Below are 18393 nucleotides of genomic sequence, written 5' to 3'. Positions count from 1 at the left end.
TCTATGATCTGAAGATAGGTTATCGAGGCGTGAAAGGGAAGTGTTTAGAGGGCCTAAGCCTTTGTGTATAAAGAAGTCCAGGAGGTCAGGGTTACGGTTAGGATCGTTTGGCCAGTATGTAGGAGAATTGGGACAAAGAATGTTGCATCGAAGGGAATTGATAGCAGACAGGAGTAATCGTCCGCGGGAATTGGTGGTTCTAGCTCCCCATTGTTCTGTTTCTAAGATAATAATTACAAATATATTTTTATATATTGAAAACATGTTTTTTATTTAACCTTTTTTTATAACAGTAATAGTAAATGCAAAAAAAACTAAACAAAAAAAATTTGTGCAGAACATAGTCACCACAGATTTCACCACCAGAGAAACGGCTGCTGGTACCACCTAGAAAGGGTAATTACTCTAATGCTTTGTGTAGTCGCACATTTTGTAGGTCTATATCATTGGTTAGTTCCGACGTCGGAAAAGCTATTGGCCATCCCGTATTTCTATCTATACAACTGGGCAATTATCGGAAACCACATTGTTACAGAATTGGTAACTAGATGCAACAAGCACTATGTTTGGAGAACGAGGACGCTCTCCGAGACAGTCTCATATCACTTCTCAGTGCTTCAAACAAATATTGATTAAATCACCATTTCGTTCCATGGTTTGCTTGAATACGTCAGAATACAAAAATAATGTAAGAAAAACAAAAGTATTGATTTATATAATATCAATACATTACATTTAAAAGATTACCCATTGTATAACTGACTAAGATCTGGTGAATTGGTTACAACAGTAATACTGAAAAGAGGTACTTCACCATTTAGTGTAGGAATCAAATTAATTACAAGGCGGGGAATTTCATTTTATGAATAAACAAATTGACCAAAAACTGAGGAGATTACGAACATAACAAATTTGGTATAAAGAAGTTGGATTTAAAACATTTTTCTATTTCATTTTCTTTCAACGTAATACATCATACGTTGTACGTGGCGTACGTTAACATAGAAACTTCCCGTAAGAGTACTATAGAAATAAAACCAAAATCTAAGAGTATTATTTTCGTCGTTTTCATTTCCTTTCCTATAAGGTGTACCAACAATATAATATTTCTCTCTCAAGGATTTACAACAATTTTTTTTATTTCCCTCTCCAGAGGAAACCACAACTTAGTATTCAATATTTGCGGTAAACCATAATGCGGTATTTTCCTTAAAAGTTATTCAATAAATATATAATTTTCCTCCATGGTAGGCCCAAAATGCATATTCTTCATATGAAGTTACTGTGAATCGAGTCTTGATCAAAGTAGCTAACATGCCTAGCAAAAGTTAAGACAAACAATACTGAGCGTCCTAAGGAATCTAGCTCAAGGATTTATCTCAGATGATGGTGTTCGACAAGGAGATTCCCTAGCTTGTTTACTATTAGTATACACCACTATTAGTTTGGAAAAAGCTATAAGAGAATCAATGATCAAAACCAGCGGAACGATTTGTAATTGGATGGTACAGGTTTTGGACTATGACAATTACATCGATATTGTTAGGAGTTCCAAAGCGCCAGTACAAGAGCATTCCTTACCGTCGATGATTTAGGAAGTTTGGACTTACTGTTAATATCTCTAAAACCAAATATATTTTAATTTTTAGGCCCTGACTGATTATGTTGAGGTTGTTACTTACTCATTAGAACGAGTTGATCATTTTCAGTATCTAGGGTTACAGATTAATGCAAGTTATGAGGTTTCGGTTGAGATAAAGAGGCTTATACATCAGGCAATAAGAACTATTTTGGATTGTGCTAGCAGCTAGGCAGTACCTCGATATCCAGAGGCACAAAAACAATATTGTATGAGACAATGATATGGCAGTACTTAAGTTTGGATCAGAAATCTGTACCTTCTTAAAATATGATTAAAGGGATGGTATTTGAAAGAAAAATCATTCGACGCATTTACGGTTTAATGAAAGATATTTCAACATGCAGAAGGCGCAAGAACAGAGAAGTGTACATCTTTAATGTCAGAACCGTCAAGCTCAATAGGCTGCGCTAGACAGGCCATGGACACCCATGAAATCCTCCTCGAAAAATATTGGCAAAGAAATCTATCACTAGCCTTCGATGGGCAGACGGTATTTGAGAGGATTCGAGAACCCTGCTTAGTTTTCATAATAGCAGGACGGCTTCACGTCACCGATGAAACTGACGGGAGCTGCTTGAGGAGGCTGGGACCCTGTAGTGCTTTGTCGCGCAAATTGATGAAGAAGAACAACTCTCGTCTTTAAAATAATATTATATGTTATTAAGTTTTCGATTCCTTGGAACGTAATCGTAATGACCAACTATAGCAGGCACATTTTTTTGCACTTGAGTTCTTTGAAACTAAATAGAATAAAATAATAATTTCTGGACTTCTCAGAATAATAGCCATGTGTAAACTGTAATATTTGTACAAGGAACAATTAAAAAAAAAAATCTATATATATATATATATACTCTTGTATGTTTATTAACTTTGCATTCTAATACGATATAATTTGTCCAAAATCGTCTGAACTAAAACTCAATTTTGGTGGCAATAATTGCAAAGGACCAACACACTAAAATATGCCTTAATTTTAGTAATAGGTCTAAACCATCTTAAGTACTTGTATTTTTGTTAGGTAAACCACATTTTTATATCTTATCACTTATATTTTTATAATAGTTAATTTTATCATGGGTTAAATAAGGTATTTAAATTCAAGTTTGGAATTGAATTATTATTACGTGTTTAATCTAGTTAAAAGAGTCACTAATTTGTTGTGAGTATCCCAGATAGAGATTATTATTTGTAATTTAAGTTTAATTTTTCACGTTGGCTACAATTTTGTTCATTGTATCCAGATTTGTGTATTGCCAAGTAGTTATACAATGAGGGAGGTTATTTGTTTGTTAACCTTACCAAGACATCTGATTGCGATGTGAATTGATTATTATGAATGCTTCTTATTTTTTTTTCTTTGAATATTAAGTTTCGATATGGAAATAAATACTTTAGTCTTAGATACGTTACAAAGGGCGGTGAGTCAAGATTCAAGCATCTTTAAACCTGCTGAACAGAAATTGCAAGAATGGGAAACACAACCCGGTTTTTATTGTCTTCTCAAGGTATTGATGCTAACTTCTTCATATCATTTAATGTGGCTAGATTTTATTATTGGCATAAAGTTCTCTCAATGAGTAGACATATTTCAACATGAATTAAGTTAATTTAATGAATTTGTCTAAATGTTTTATTTAGTTGCTGGAGGTTTTGTGGCTTACCTTTATAATAGCCTTTATTATTTATTTAAATAACTTACTTCTCAGAATTTAAGAACTTAAATATAATTCTTATTTCAAGTATAAAATAGGAAATCAGTGGTTTTTATGTGAATTGAGGGTTCATGCATAATTTAAAATCTAGAATATTGTGTACACACCAGTAGTCACATCTCCTTTTGGCACATTAGTAGTTGCATGTTAGATGTCTCTTCTATTTGATCTAATTGTATTCACAAGAATATATTAAAGTTTATAGAAATCAGGTAAAATGATTGAAATGTGAATATATTTTATCGAAAATTGCCTGGAAAAATAAAGCAAGTATAAATTTAAGTTCAAAATATATTACACGTGTTTCAAAATTCATAATTATTTTATTTTATGGAATAAAAGTTAGTGTAATAATTGAATTATAAATAATGGTTGTTTGAACTAGGGAAATTAATTAACGTAACAGCCCTTTTCTCTTCTACAACCATTAGTATTTATGAACAAGCAAGGTTCACCTGAGCAGGCTGCCCACTTTTTGGCAATTGCTCTGTGTAATTTTTTTTTTTTATCTATGCAGCGTTAGGCTAGGAGGATGTGCATAGTTCAGAAGGCATTAGCTATACACTAAAATGTTTCCATGTAGTCTCTCAGATGATATGTGACTTCTGGAGTGTTAAATGTTTAAATTCTGTTTATTTTTTTTTTTTTTTTGTAGTCGTCTCACATAGCTTAGTTTGTTCTCGGATGGTTGTTGATGTCCTGCTTTTATAAAAATACAGATTTCATGGCTTTATTGGAATAGTATAAAAAAGTGAAATAAACCAGCTTGACTAAATAATTGAATTCCTTAGTTGGTGTGTATGTTTATTTAGTTGGTCTCTGAAAGTTGGCAGCTCCTTCCTTTCAAAGCAGTTAATAATTTAATAAACTACAACAATAAAGAATGGAATTATAAATAAATAGAATAAGACTATCGTATTAGTGAGTAAACATCCACCAATTCTGTGGAGTAATACTGCGGTACTGTTACCACAAATTTTACTGATGTGAATAATTGCCATTGATTTTTTCGAGTGTTAGAGTTACTGATTAGCATTACATTTAAACTTTTGATTTTGTATTCTTTATCTTTTTTTTTTCTTACATGCTGTTACTTGGGATGTATTCATTTCTTAACTGTTTGAAATCACATTGATTTAATTTATAAAAAAACATAATTTATGATTCATAATAAGTTGCATTTTTCAAAGTGACTATAACATAATTTTAAGAGATGCTCAATTCATTACTTTTTATACAATTTAGTAATAATTTCTTTGCTCTTAAAATTTTTATATCTTAATAAATTTTAAATTTGTTTAAAAAATACCAATGTTTATTTTACGAGTAAATTGAATCATTTCATTTCTGGAATGACTAATTCTATTACTGTTATCTATGAAATTACTTGACTTTGATGTTTAAAGTTTTGGTTTATAACTTCTTGAAAACATAAGAAGACCCAGAAACCAAACAACAAACCATTTTTTAACTAAAAATATTAATTTTCCTCATGCTTTATGTAATAATTTAGAATTTGAAATTTAAAAAAAAAAAAAAAATGATAAAAATTGGTATTTTTCAAACAATTAAAAAATAATAAGTAAGGATTAAAATCGTAGTGTTCAGCTATGTATAATTCACTGATATGTTTGATAACTTTTTTCTGTGAATGTGAAACTTAATTAAATTTGTCTTTCATAGTTTATGAAATTTGTTTTGTTTCTTTGAAGTAGAAATAATATTAAAAAGTTATTTTTTAAAAATAAAAGTTAAAAATACTTATTTAGCTGAGAATGAAGCTGATTTTTTTCTTACCATTTATTGTGTTGTAATATAAATCTCTGGAGTTTACTGTGCCAAAGATCAAGAGATTTTTTTTATCTTGAATTTATCATAGATGATGGCTCTAATACTATTTAATAATATGAAGTTTTGGGGGGAACTCAGCTAACCTCTTGTTGAATATTATTCTATCCTTAATTGTTCGCCCCATAGATGATAGTGTTATTGCCATCAGTGGAGTGTTCTTTTCTTTTGGAAAACAAAGGGAAAAAAAACATCATGCTGAAAATTTACAGTATTCTCTCAGCTTTTCTTTATTCAAATGGACATTATCGAGACTTTGTATCTGGATAAAAACATGTATATAAATCACTTTGATTACTTAAATATTATATAAATCAATAATGCATTATAAATATTTTTTAAAAAAATTTAAGAAGAATTTTTTTAAATTCTCATGTCATAATACTATTTTACATATCAAATGGTTTCATTAGTTTGATTAGTTCTTTTATTTCCCATCTCAATCATACTCTATTAATTTATAGATCACATTACATTATCTTAGCTTGTCTTTTGTGTATAAAGTTGGGTTCAAAAAACAATAAAGTAGGCACAATCTTTGGTTAGATCTCCTTATACTTAATTATTTTTTCTCAAATATATACGAAATTTCAGTAATTCAGCATTTGTCTGATATTTTCAGGACATCTTTTGTAATCAGAACGTTGATGTTAGTGCAAGACTTATCGCTGTGCTGCTCTGCAAAAATGGTGTTGATAAGTATTGGAGACCCAATGCTCCTAAGTAAGTTGTCAAAATAAGTATTTTTCTGTTAGTCATTTAGCAGTATTTTTTAATGTCTAGCCTCTTTCAACCTGGTATAATGCTTCATGAGGATCAGTTGTACTGGGAATTAGAGACTTGGTTTGGACCTTTTTGATGTTTATGTTACTTTATCTATGTTCTAGCTTCAGCTGCAGTAAATAACTATTAATAGTGTGCTAGCTCCCTAGCTCAAAAGAAATTTTAAATTCTATGTAGCAATATTTCATTCAATATAAATACATTTTCTGAACTCAATATCTCTCTTTTACAAATTCAGTACTTGCAATTGATTATGAAGTTGTTAGTTCCCTAAATATTCAATATCGTTCAACTAAAATACAGTATCTAAAAGTGTTTTAAACGAACTACACTTAAAAAAAAAATTAATATGTTAAAATTCTTGAATACCCAAGAATTTTGCATTGATTTGTTAGGTGTACTATATCTTTGCTAATAACTGTACAAGTATGACCTGTTATTTGAAAAATAAAAGAAAATTATTATCTGCTTTTTATCAAGGATTCATTGCCAACGTTTCCTCATTATATTCTGGTGTTTAATGGATTTAATAATACTGGCAGCACCACAATTTTTGTTGCTACTGAATAATCCATGGAGAAATTTCTTTCAAATGATATTTTCTTTACTAATTGGTTCAGTATTTCATCTAAAAAAGGAATTTATTCTACAGAAATTATATACATTACAATAATCCTGGTATGATTCTTAATTATAAATACCAAAGTTTTACAAAATTGAATAATATATTTCTAGAGCATACGATAACCTAAAACAATTAACCCATATATTATCAATGACTGTAGGAGTAATATAGCCATGAGACAATCTACTGACAACTTAAATTATGTTTAGGAAAGTTAAGTTTTATAATAAAGGTACGACAAATATGGTTTAAAGGTATTTTTAAACTTATTTTCTCAGTAAAATTACTATAATATTTAAATTAGTATCACTAAATTTTTAAATGACTGTTTATTGTTGAAACTTTTAGAAAGTCCTTTTGAATTAATTTTGTTTTCAATTTTTTAGTGCATTAACTGAAGAAGAAAAATCGGCTATTAAAACGAGTATTATTTCAAATTTCCATGTTTCTGAGAAACAGATAGCAACCCACCTTGCTGTTCTCATAGCCAAGATTGCGAGGTATTTATTTCATTTAATTTTATTTGTTTTACTGTAGCTTTTTTGTGTTATAGCATTTGTTTTTATGAATGATAGGAAGATTAGAAAATGCTTTATTTTTAATTGTTCGCTTAATGAGTATATTCCATAATTTATTGAAATGTTGATTGAATACTTAAGCATTATCCTGCCTAACCTGTTTTTTTCAGTTATAACCTATGCTATAATCTTTCTTATCAGTCCTGTGTTTTGTTTATTAATAAAATTTCTGTACTAACAAGTTTTATTTTGTAATTTCTTTTTCTTTTTTTATGCAGTAAAACATTTTTAAAATTCATTGAGATTATAAGTGATTATTAATATTACTAATAAGTAAGTTGGGATAAGTAAATCCCAAGCAGATCCTCGTCAGCTAAAGTCGGGGCCTTACCAAGTTGGAGTCATTGCCAGTAGAGATGGTGATGCATTAAATATTGATGAGTTGAAAAGAATACATCTTCAGTAACGATGAGTTCTGCTTGGTAAGACCCCAAACTCAACTGAAATGGATTCATTAGAGATTAGATAGAAAAGAGAATTTAAAAGATTTTCACTGATGAAGTAGGTTAGATTTGGTTTTTCTCCTTTCATAAATTTTTTTTTTATAAATGAATTTTAGAAATTAAATGTTAATTTAAATATAATTTTTAATGCTGCCACTTAAATTGGAATAAATCATGTTATGGTGTCAGGTTATATGTAATATAGATAAATAAAAATACAAGTATGTCAAATTGTCTGGTTGTTCAAATTATTTTCCTATATTTTTTCAAGGAATACTCTCATTAATTCTTTATTTTTTGTTAGACATTTTGAAACAATTGTCCATTATCTAGTCCTTCCTATAATTATATTAGAACAAAATGAATCTTATCAACCTTTTACATACATTTCTACATTTATAAAAATTATGATTTTATTATACTGTATAACAATCATTTCAATAATTGAAAATTTATCGATTTATCTGGTAATGTCTATAAAAACATTTTGATAGACTGCTTTATCATTTCACTTCCTCAAATTATTTATGGAAGATGTGTAGTAATTAGCCCAATAAATTGGAAACAATACAATAAAATGTGTATAACATCTTAAATGAAAATATATATAAGAAGATGGTCAGGGTTGCGGTCAAAAGAGAAACAAAAATAGTTGTAAACTTTTGTCTTTTGACCGCAACCCTGACCATCTTCTTATATATCAATTTTTACGGTCAACTATATATACATATATATTAAATAAAAATAATATTTTTATAAGGATTAGCTTTGTAAAAATAATAATAATAATGCATTAGACATTTAATTGCTTCTGTTATTTATGAAAATTAATATTGAAATAACATTGTAAAAGTAGTTCAATTATGAAAAAAATAAATGCTTTACCCGAGATTGTTTTGTATAATATCTTTTAGAGTAGTAATCATGCCCTTTTTTTAAACCTTCTTTAGTCTATATTTATCCGGAATAATTTTTGGTCTTGCTAACACTAATTTGATATGCATGATTATTTTATTAATTTACTATGTAGGCATGACTGGCCACACAACTGGGACCAGCTGATGCCAACTTTGATGAACTCTGTAAAAAGCGATGATTTGGTGACACAGCAAGTTGCTCTTCTTTGTCTTCATCAAGTAGTTAAAGTATTGTCTACCAAACGCCTTCCTGGAGATCGAAGACTCTTCCAAGAATTTTCTCCTGCTATTTTTCCTTATATTTCTCAGTTGTGGGATTCGCACTCACAATGTTTTTTTGTTAAGGTAATCATATATTTTTATTTTTAAAAATATAGTTAAATTAGAATTTTTCTATTTTTAACAATAGATTATTATTAGTCTAACTTTTTTAAAATTAAAAAAAAAATTGAGCTATTGTAAATTTTACAATAATAGATAACAGTGAATGTTTAATACCATTGCGGATCATGCAAAATATATTGACTAAAGTTGAAAAATTCTTTACATAGACGACACTGACTTTGATGTTTATTTATTAGAATGATGTGCAACACTGTATTAAACTCAATAAATACATTTACAACCTCGTGTTGATAGGATGATCTATGTGTAGTGTGTAGATTCTGCCACACCGAGGATGAAACGGCCTATCACATCATCTGTTGATGTGATAGGTTTGCATGCTTAAGGTTTGTACTGTTTCATATAGATTACCTAGGGGATATTATACTATTAAGTTTTGGTATCTTCCTTTGTACACGAGCTATTATTATCTGTGTTGCAATCCATTTTTTATAAAGATATATATTTAATCATTTTTTAAATATAATTTTTCAGGTATTAGAAAATCAAGACGAAGCTCATAAACCATTGGAAAAAGCTTATTTGTCTTTGAAGATTTTAGATAAGTTGACAATTCAGGGCTTTAAAGCACCTAACACAGTTAATGATGTTAACAATTTTCTTAAAGCTTTATTCGAGAGATGCAAAGCCATGCTGAGCATTAGTAAGCCTCTTTTATATCTAAGCCATTTTTATTTATGTATAAGTTTTAATTCTGAATTTTTACATTTTTTTTTATGTTTATTTATTTTTTTTACTTATAATGTATATTTTTTAAATACTTAGAAATTTAGATGCTATTAAATGTTTCAGCAATAGACTACATTCCCTAGATTTAAGTCAATTTATTTATTATCATTATTATTATTTTTTGTTTTAACACTCCCTTCTACTTCTCTTCTATTAACTACTTCTGCTAGTCAGGGGAATCCTTATTTGTGCTAAATTTTTATAAATAAATCTGGTGAAGTAAACTTTTGCATGATGGCCCTGATTTTTCTAATATTTGATAAATTTTGTTTGAATCTGAGTTGATAGTTTTCATTATTTTTTTTATTTCATGATTTAGTTAATTAAGAAAATACTTTAAGGAATCTTAGTTCTTACTACCAGTTATTAGATAAAAGAAAAAAAAACATGCAACTGTGAAAACAAATCTTCCATTCAACTCATCAATATAATATCACAGATCTACACAAAAAATTTGATTGGATGATTTTTGCTGATCTTTGTGCTAAAACCAAAAATGAACTCTGTTTCCATCACGACTTAATAAGACTTAATTCCAGTTTTTTTTAGCAATAAAGTCTTTCATAGCTTCTAGGCTACTCAATCTACTCATTTTTGTGGTATCAAAAGGACATTAAAAGGTGCCAAATTGCTTAAGTTGAATTCTACTGGAGCAATTTAAATTTGAGATATAATATAAGACAATGTTTTTATAATTGTTTAAATAAATTTGAATGACTTTTTGTTGCCTTAAAATCTAGCAAATATATTCTTTACTGTTGTCATCAGAATGTGGGAAAGATGTTCATTCCAGCAGTACTGAAACATTTGAATTTGGTAAGCTATATACGACTAATAAAGGTATGAGTAATAATAATGTTGAATAAATAAATTTTTTAAAAAATGAAATAAAGTAGGTTGAAAAATTTCAAGTAAAAACTAACTTCATATTCGTGATTCAACACCATAAAAATCTCTTATATATAAATATCCATCAAAAACGAAAATTGGAACTTTTTTTACTTCCCAGAGAGAGAAAATTAATTTGCACATTTTAAAAGATCAACTTAAAATCTTTATAACCTATATCTATTATTTATTTATTTATATTACTACATACTTTGATCAAATTCAAATATTTTGGTATCTTTGGGAGGACAAGTTTTTTCTCTTTCTGATAATGACAATAAAGTCTACATTTGCTAGATCTGGAAAAAGATTAAAGCCACAAACTTACGGAAGCTTTTAAATTTAACTGGTTATTACTCTGTTCCTATAAATCATAGTGGCTATGTAGCGTAAAGCCTTGCTTAATAAATGGTCTGTCTAACAGAAAGGAATTTTTTCAAATCAGACTGTTATTTCTTAAGATAAGCGCTTTTAAACAAACTGTGTAATATACATTATTTTGAATGATGTATCTCTATCTAATCTATTAGATTGTCAGATCTGCCTATCCTCCATCCAATCTATTACTATTTGTTCTTATATTTCTAAAGTATAATATATCATATCATGTATATTTGAATTTGATATAATAATTTATTTCTATGTTTTAAATTTTAGGACCTTCACTGAAACCTGATCATGAAGTGTATGCTAGTAAATATATAGTCAAGTCTATTAACATTTTAGCGAGCCTTTTAGAACAACATCCTTTCTCATTCGTCGATTATATTACACCAACATTGGAGTTTACTGTGTTTTATACATTCACTCCTTCTGGTGAAGCATTTATTTTTGAACGTTTTATTATTCAGTGTTTCAACGTAATCAAGTCAATAATTTTGTGCCAAGAATTCAAACCACCAAAAATAATAGAAGGTTACAAAAAAATTCATATTATGGTTGGGATATTTGATGATTTCATGTATCAAAACATAGTTCATTTTTTTTATTTTAGAAACAAAAGAACCACTGTCGTTGAAAGCACATCAGCTGAAGCAAGCTTTTTTCAACTCAACTACTTTGACAGCGATTTGTAAAAGATTAGTCACTCATTATTTTCTATTGACTCCTCGTGATCTTGAACTATGGGATACTGATCCTGAATCATTTGGTAAATAGTTTTATTACTGTCAATATTTTTTATATAATATAAATAGAACATTATTTTTTAACTGAAACTCTTGATACCAAAAATTTAAACATTGAATAAAACTTAAAAGTATTTAAAAAAAAAAAAGTATTTTAAATAATATACAATTGAATCCAGATATTCCAATAATTTTACTTTTTCTTAACAATGGAGGCATCATCATTCAGCCATGTTAATATTGTGTTTTGCCTTCTGCTAGACCAGGGTATAATTAAAACATCTAGGACATTTTAACACTAGGAAGTAGGAAGCATGGCAAAATGTTAGGACTTGAATATTTATAAAGATGAAACGATGAAACAATCGTCAACAATATGTGAGCAGTTAGATGATTTAAAATATCCACTCACGTGGAATCGCCTTTCTCATAATGAAGGAACTGTCATAACCAAGGCAGATTTCATATATTTTGTTTATGGTTTAGCAATCATACTAACTTTTGGATCAATAATTAGTATTACATCGGGAACTCTATATGTTATTTCTTACCAAAATCAAAGTTTGGGGTTTTCTGACATATTTTCTTATCTAGACCCATCTTCAAGGATTCTATCTATTAACAGATTTCTTTACTCATAAATGAAATTGTAATTTTTTTTTTTGCTACTGTCTCATTTGATGTAAATAAACATTAATCCAATTTTTCATTGATTTTATTCTCCTTATTTTTATTCCTAATTATTAAAAATTTCAATAATTTGAATATCTTAATAGTTCATATTTAAACTGCAGATCTTAAGCAATAGAAATTATCGAGATTCTACTGTTTAGATAAAAACAATCTGCTTAAATGTTGTTAATGTTACTGTTTGTATGCAATCTGGTATATTCTAAACAAGCTCAAAAATGTTTAACACAAAATGAATTGATATTGTTAGTATTCATTGTGAAGCCAAAAAGGAACGTATTACATTTGTTGTAGAAATATTAAGGTTGAGATTTTGCTTAAAGTTTTGTTAAAAACTTTATATATTTTATTACTCAACTTTATTTGACTACTTGGCTAACTTCATCGTTATTTATTTACATTTAGATCTCACATTGGATCGATTACTTTGTTCTTTAGACCTTATAAATTTTTTCATTTCCTAAATGTGAGGTTGATATATAAAATAGGATAATTTTCATAATTTGCTTAAATGATTTTGTTTTGTTTATTAATCTCTAATAATAATATACAAAGTAATTTAATTTATGATGGATTGGTACTTTATTTTTATAGCTACTGATGAGGGAGGAGAATCTTGGAAATATTCTCTAAGGGTAAATATTCTCCTTGTCTAATATATATTTTTTTATTTTGTTTTTTAAATTATTAATAACATCATCTCTTTAGGCAAGTACAGAGGCATTGTTTGCTACAGTATTTCATGAGTATAGAGATGCCTTAACCCCTTTTGTGGTGGAATTAGTAAGAGAAAATCAGTCACTTGTTGCACCATATGACATCAATGCTATTCTCTTGAAAGATGCAGTTTATAATGCTGTTGGTATAGCTGCTTTTGACCTATTTGATGTGGTAAGTTAAGAATACTCCATAATTAATAAGAAATTCAAATATTTTTATCAATGTTTTATAATATTTGATTGGTTTTGTTCAAGATTAATTTTAACGACTGGTTTACTACATCTCTGCGAGTGGAGTTAGAAGTCCAGGATAATAATTACAGGATCATTAGGAGACGAGTCGCATGCCTGGTTGGAATTTGGGCAGGTGTTAAAATGTCGAGTGATCTCTATCCAAATGTTTACTCACTCATGATCCAACTTCTCAGATCGGAGGAAGACATGGTTGTGAGGTTGACCGCTGCGAATACAGTTAGAGCAGTGGTGGATGATTTTGAGTTTAATTTGGAATCATTCATGGACTTCTTAGAACCAATGTTTTTATCTCTTTTCAATCTTCTTAAAGAGGCTTTGGAATGCGATACAAAGGTGATTTATTTAAATTGTAATAGTTATTTATTTTTGAAAAAAATTTTTCTTTGCAAGGTCTTACCTAATTTACACTTTAAGGGTACCCTGAGTCCAAATAATTTTAAAATGTTGTTTGTTGTTTAAAATGAAGATATAAAATATAAGCTATTTACCTTTGTTTTGATAATTGCTACATTTACAAGTAAATTTATTATTTCTTTCTAAATTTTTTGCCTTTTTCACTCTCAGCCCATCCTAGTAAATCTCTGATAAATCCTAAGTTGCACTAGTAGCTTTTATTTCTTTCTAAACTAAAAAAATACCAAGAGTTGGAAAACTGATTTATTTAATTTTTGGACCAACTTCCCTTTCATTTCAACCGTGTTAGTTAAAGTCGGTTATTAATGCTGTTTATTTTTACAGCATCCATAAATTTTACAAGTTTACTGTTTTATTTTTTTCCAGATGCGGGTTTTGCATATATTGTGTTTCATTGTTGAAAGAGTTGGCGTCGCAATTGAACCGTATTATAATAGCTTTGTTCAATACCTTCCACTTTTGTGGCATGAAACAGAACACCATAGCATGCTGAGGTGTGCCGTTGTCGCTACGTTAGTACATCTAGTCAAAGTAAGTTTTGTGTTTATGGTATTTAATAACTATTTTTAAATTTTAAATGATATGATGAGGCATTTTATGTTCCTGATGAATCCTGCAAACATTTCATGCATTCTCAATTTAATACTGAAATTCTCATGTACAAGCCTTACGAATGGTATATTTGAAGCAGTGTTTGAGTCAAGTTATGGATTAAAATATAGGATTAGATGCTTTGGGACCAGTCCAAAATGCCATTTATGAAACCACAAATATTTTAGGGTGCATTATTTAAAGATATAACTAAATAGAATGTTTAAAAACAGTTGTAACTGTACCTTCTTTGTTATTTTACTTTTATATTACCATTCTTAAATTTATAAATAGTAATCACATAGGAAAGGTGACATTAAGTAGAACAAGGAAAACATTAAATAAGTTGTAAAATAAATAAAAGTTTTAGAGGAACTGAAGATTTGATATTGATGCTACCAATTGCTGTCTACACAAGTCTGTCCACCAATTGCTCCCCTTACTGAAATCCTACAATCCTCCCACTTATATTTTGGTGTACCCTTTGGATATCTATCTCCAGGATCATCTTTTAATTATTTGCAATGGAAATTTTTAGAAATGGATTGAGCCTATTTTTAAACTAATCACCACATATATACTAATTAGTTTTAGTTTTATAAAGTTGTATTCATTTTGTAGTTCTTGCATGTGTTCGTTCTTTGCATTGACTGGTGAATGTTGCCATCGAGTGAGGTACAATTGTTTATTTTCTAAATAAAATTTTGTTTTATTATAGGCCATAGGTAAAATCAATGAATCAGAGGATGTTACCAATTTCATATTATCTGTGATATCATTAAGCACTGATGTGAGGCAAGACTGTCATGTTTATTTACTTGAAGACGGGCTCGAATTATGGCAGAGTGTTGTTGAAACAACTGCTTACCCGACTCCTGGATTGATTCAGCTCTTTAATAATATGCCACCTCTGTTAGGTAATCCTTTGATTTTCAAAATTATAATTAATACTTTTTTATGTTAAGGAATTAATTTTAAATGATTAAACTATTGCTTTTTCGAACAGAAGGCAACACCGAACATTTAAGGTTATGTATGAGCATCATTTCAGCCTATGTTTTGCTCTCTCCAGATGATATTATTGAGGTAAGAAGACGAGTACAATTTATCTCTCTTTGATTTATTTATTTTACTTATTTATAATTTATTTATTTATAACCCAATATTTAGTTTATTTGCAAACTAAATATTTGGACTATATGGTTTGCCTATCAGTTATAACTTTAGACAAGTTTTTAATTCTGATAATCCCTCTCTATGGAGGTATAATAAATATAATATAAATGAATAGAGGGTTATTGCTGGTAAAATAAGTGATATGGACTGTACGATTGCTTATAAAGTTGAAGCAAATAAATCAAACATTTTACATATGAAAAAGAAACCTCTAATACTTAATATTACAGAAATCAAAAATGAATATAGGAGGTTATACCCAAACAGAGTACAATGGTGTTAGTGAGTTAAGAAATTTTGTCTATTGGCTATAGAAACTAAAAATCACCCTTTTGAATTTTATAGCTTGGATTGATGGGCAGAATTGATATATATGTAAGTTTTTTAAAGAGCTTACCTGGGTCTTCCTTGTTTGTCTCTTCCTTCATCCTTTCATCACTCCCTCTACTTGGTGTTAGTGTGAATTTACTTCCCTGATTCTCTCTCTAGATTTTGCCGTCCTGGGTTCCAGAACCACTAATTGTTTGTTAGCTAGCTTACTATAGATATTATCAGCTCCTTGCTCTATTGAATTGTTTTCATAAACTAAAATGTGATATACCTGTTTTTCCCTAAACTGCTAGATTTCTGTATTTATTTATTTTGTTATTCTTTTAGCAGCTGTCCATATGTATACATTCGACTCTTAATAATTTGAAACCCAAGAGACCAGAGAAAAAGTTCATATCTTTGTGATATTAATTAAGATGTAGTGAGAAGAGAAGTTTGATTATATGAACTTTTGCAATGTGACTTTTGTTTTCAACAAAATAATAAACAGATATGACCTATGAGAATATTAAAATGATCATTTTGAACAAATTTCTTTTGAATGAGCTTCCATGCTGCTTTCATCTAGCAGCGTCTAGCAAATTTTCAGTGGTGATGGTAGCTGAGAAGAAATTATTACTCAGGGATAGTTTGAATTTAACACAGTATTAAAGCAGACAGCAAACGCAATTGTCTCTTTCAGTATGTAACCAATGACAGGTCCATCCATGTTAAAAGGTAGAAAACAAAGTTGTAGATAATGGAGAAGTCTTACTTCAAATTAGGACATATTGTCCTTTCTACTTCTTCAAATCATTGAGGGGATCCAAATATATTTCTTTTTTTCAATTTATTAAGTGTTTTTCAAGGGATTGGAAAAAAATTCAAATTATTGAGAGTCAATTGTTAATGAAATTGTACATTTAGATGCAATAAAATGTTTTTTTTTTTTTGTTTTTATTTCAATTTAAAAAAACAAACTTTATTTGAGAGAAAACAATTAAATAGCTTATACTATAAAATTATAATGTTGAAATCTCCTACATTAGTTTTTATTTATAATTCTTTAATTGATATTATTTTTACTTAAAAATACATTGTTATAAAAATGATTGATTGTTGCATTGAATTTGTCTTAGGGTTATGGGCCAACGCTAGTTAACCTCTTTGCTGATATGCTTACAGATATGAGAACTGAAGGTATTTTATTAATTATGAGGGTATTAGAACTTTTTATGAAAGTTAATTCAGTAAAGTCCTCATTAATTTTAAAACCTCTTCTTCCGGATATTTTTGGGTGAGTTATGTTTTATTTTTTCAATTAAATAAATGTTGTTATGCATTGTAAGAACATTGTCAAGTGAGATATTTACTATTTACCTACCAGTTGAAGTTTCATAAAGAGACATGAACATTAGTACAGAAAAACTAGTAGATTCAGTTTTTAATTAAAAAATAATTATTTGTGTAATATATTTTCAGGAACATTCATAAGGGTGAAGAATTCCCTATGGTGATGTCTGTTTACTTGTCGATATTAGCTCGTGTCCTTTTGGCCTCACAGGAAACATTTATTGAAGTAAGCTTTTACTTTATTTTGTCAACATATATTTCTTTGTTAACCCGTAATTTGATTGAATTTACTAAGCCTTAGCTTTAGTGAAAAAATAAAATTTGTCTTTTCACATTTTAACTTTATTGCTTTGGACAAATGTTTTTAAATGTCATATTTAAGTTCATCTTAGTATGAAAGCAGGGTGCTACTTTGTTATATCATTCAGTATGTACTTCAAGGTTAAGTAAGCTTTAGGTATGTTTTAATATTGAATAATAAACAATTGTTTCAAAAATAATTGAAAAGCATCACATCTATATTTATAAATTTATCTATGAAAATAAATTCATTCTACTGCTTCATTATCATTATTTAAGCCCTTATTTATTGTATACAATATTACCTTCACAAATGCTAATCTGTATTACTTAAGTTCTATTTAATAGTGATTTAGTGATTTGTCATTCTCTTATAATTTAATTTATTGAGAGTTGACTGAATTTTGAAATATTTATTAGTATTTTATAATATTGTGCCATAAAATTTTCAGACAATGAATAAAGTAAGTGAAACAGTTAGGCAGAGCCCAGATGAGGTTTTGAACAAAATGTTAGAAGTTTGGTTGCATAAAATGCCTTTGATAACTCAGATGGAAAGGAAGAAACTCCTAGGGCTCGCTCTTTGTTCCTTTATCATATCTAACTTCAGGTTAGTCAAATGATGGTTTTCGTCATATTTTTAATATTTATTATATTGTTATATCATAAAATATATTATTATGTATTATATATAAGAAGATGGTCAGGGTTGCGGTCAAAAAAGAACAAATAGTTCTTAAATATTTAATGTCTGACATTTCGCCCCACTTTGCAGAGTTTCATCAGGGCTAAAAAGATACAAAAACAACTAAGAACATTACAACAATAAGATTCAATAATTTTTGACCGCAACCCTTACCATCTTCTTACATTTAAACTTATTATA

At 28.7% G+C, this 18393-nt stretch overlaps 1 protein-coding gene across 1 annotated transcript; it reads left to right on the top strand.

The window, feature by feature from the left end:
- Positions 1 to 2913: 2913 nt before the first annotated feature.
- LOC106690769 (importin-11) lies at positions 2914 to 18117 on the top strand (the record flags this gene model as incomplete). The annotated part of the gene is given in 16 exon segments (XM_014436316.3): positions 2914 to 3150; positions 5828 to 5928; positions 7000 to 7113; positions 8665 to 8896; positions 9431 to 9599; positions 11231 to 11488; positions 11568 to 11723; positions 12985 to 13025; positions 13099 to 13281; positions 13365 to 13697; positions 14145 to 14309; positions 15088 to 15286; positions 15376 to 15455; positions 16994 to 17151; positions 17337 to 17433; positions 17960 to 18117. Coding segments are annotated over 16 exon segments (2573 nt in total), but the record flags the coding sequence as incomplete, so codon positions are not given.
- Positions 18118 to 18393: the final 276 nt, after the last annotated feature.

This window comes from Halyomorpha halys, unplaced genomic scaffold (genome assembly GCF_000696795.3).
Source record: "Halyomorpha halys isolate HHAL.00 unplaced genomic scaffold, Hhal_1.1 Scaffold1866.1, whole genome shotgun sequence".
Taxonomy (NCBI): Eukaryota; Metazoa; Arthropoda; class Insecta; order Hemiptera; family Pentatomidae; genus Halyomorpha; species Halyomorpha halys.
The sequence above is the reverse complement of the archived record's forward strand: the minus strand, read 5'-3'. Positions and strand labels throughout refer to the sequence as shown.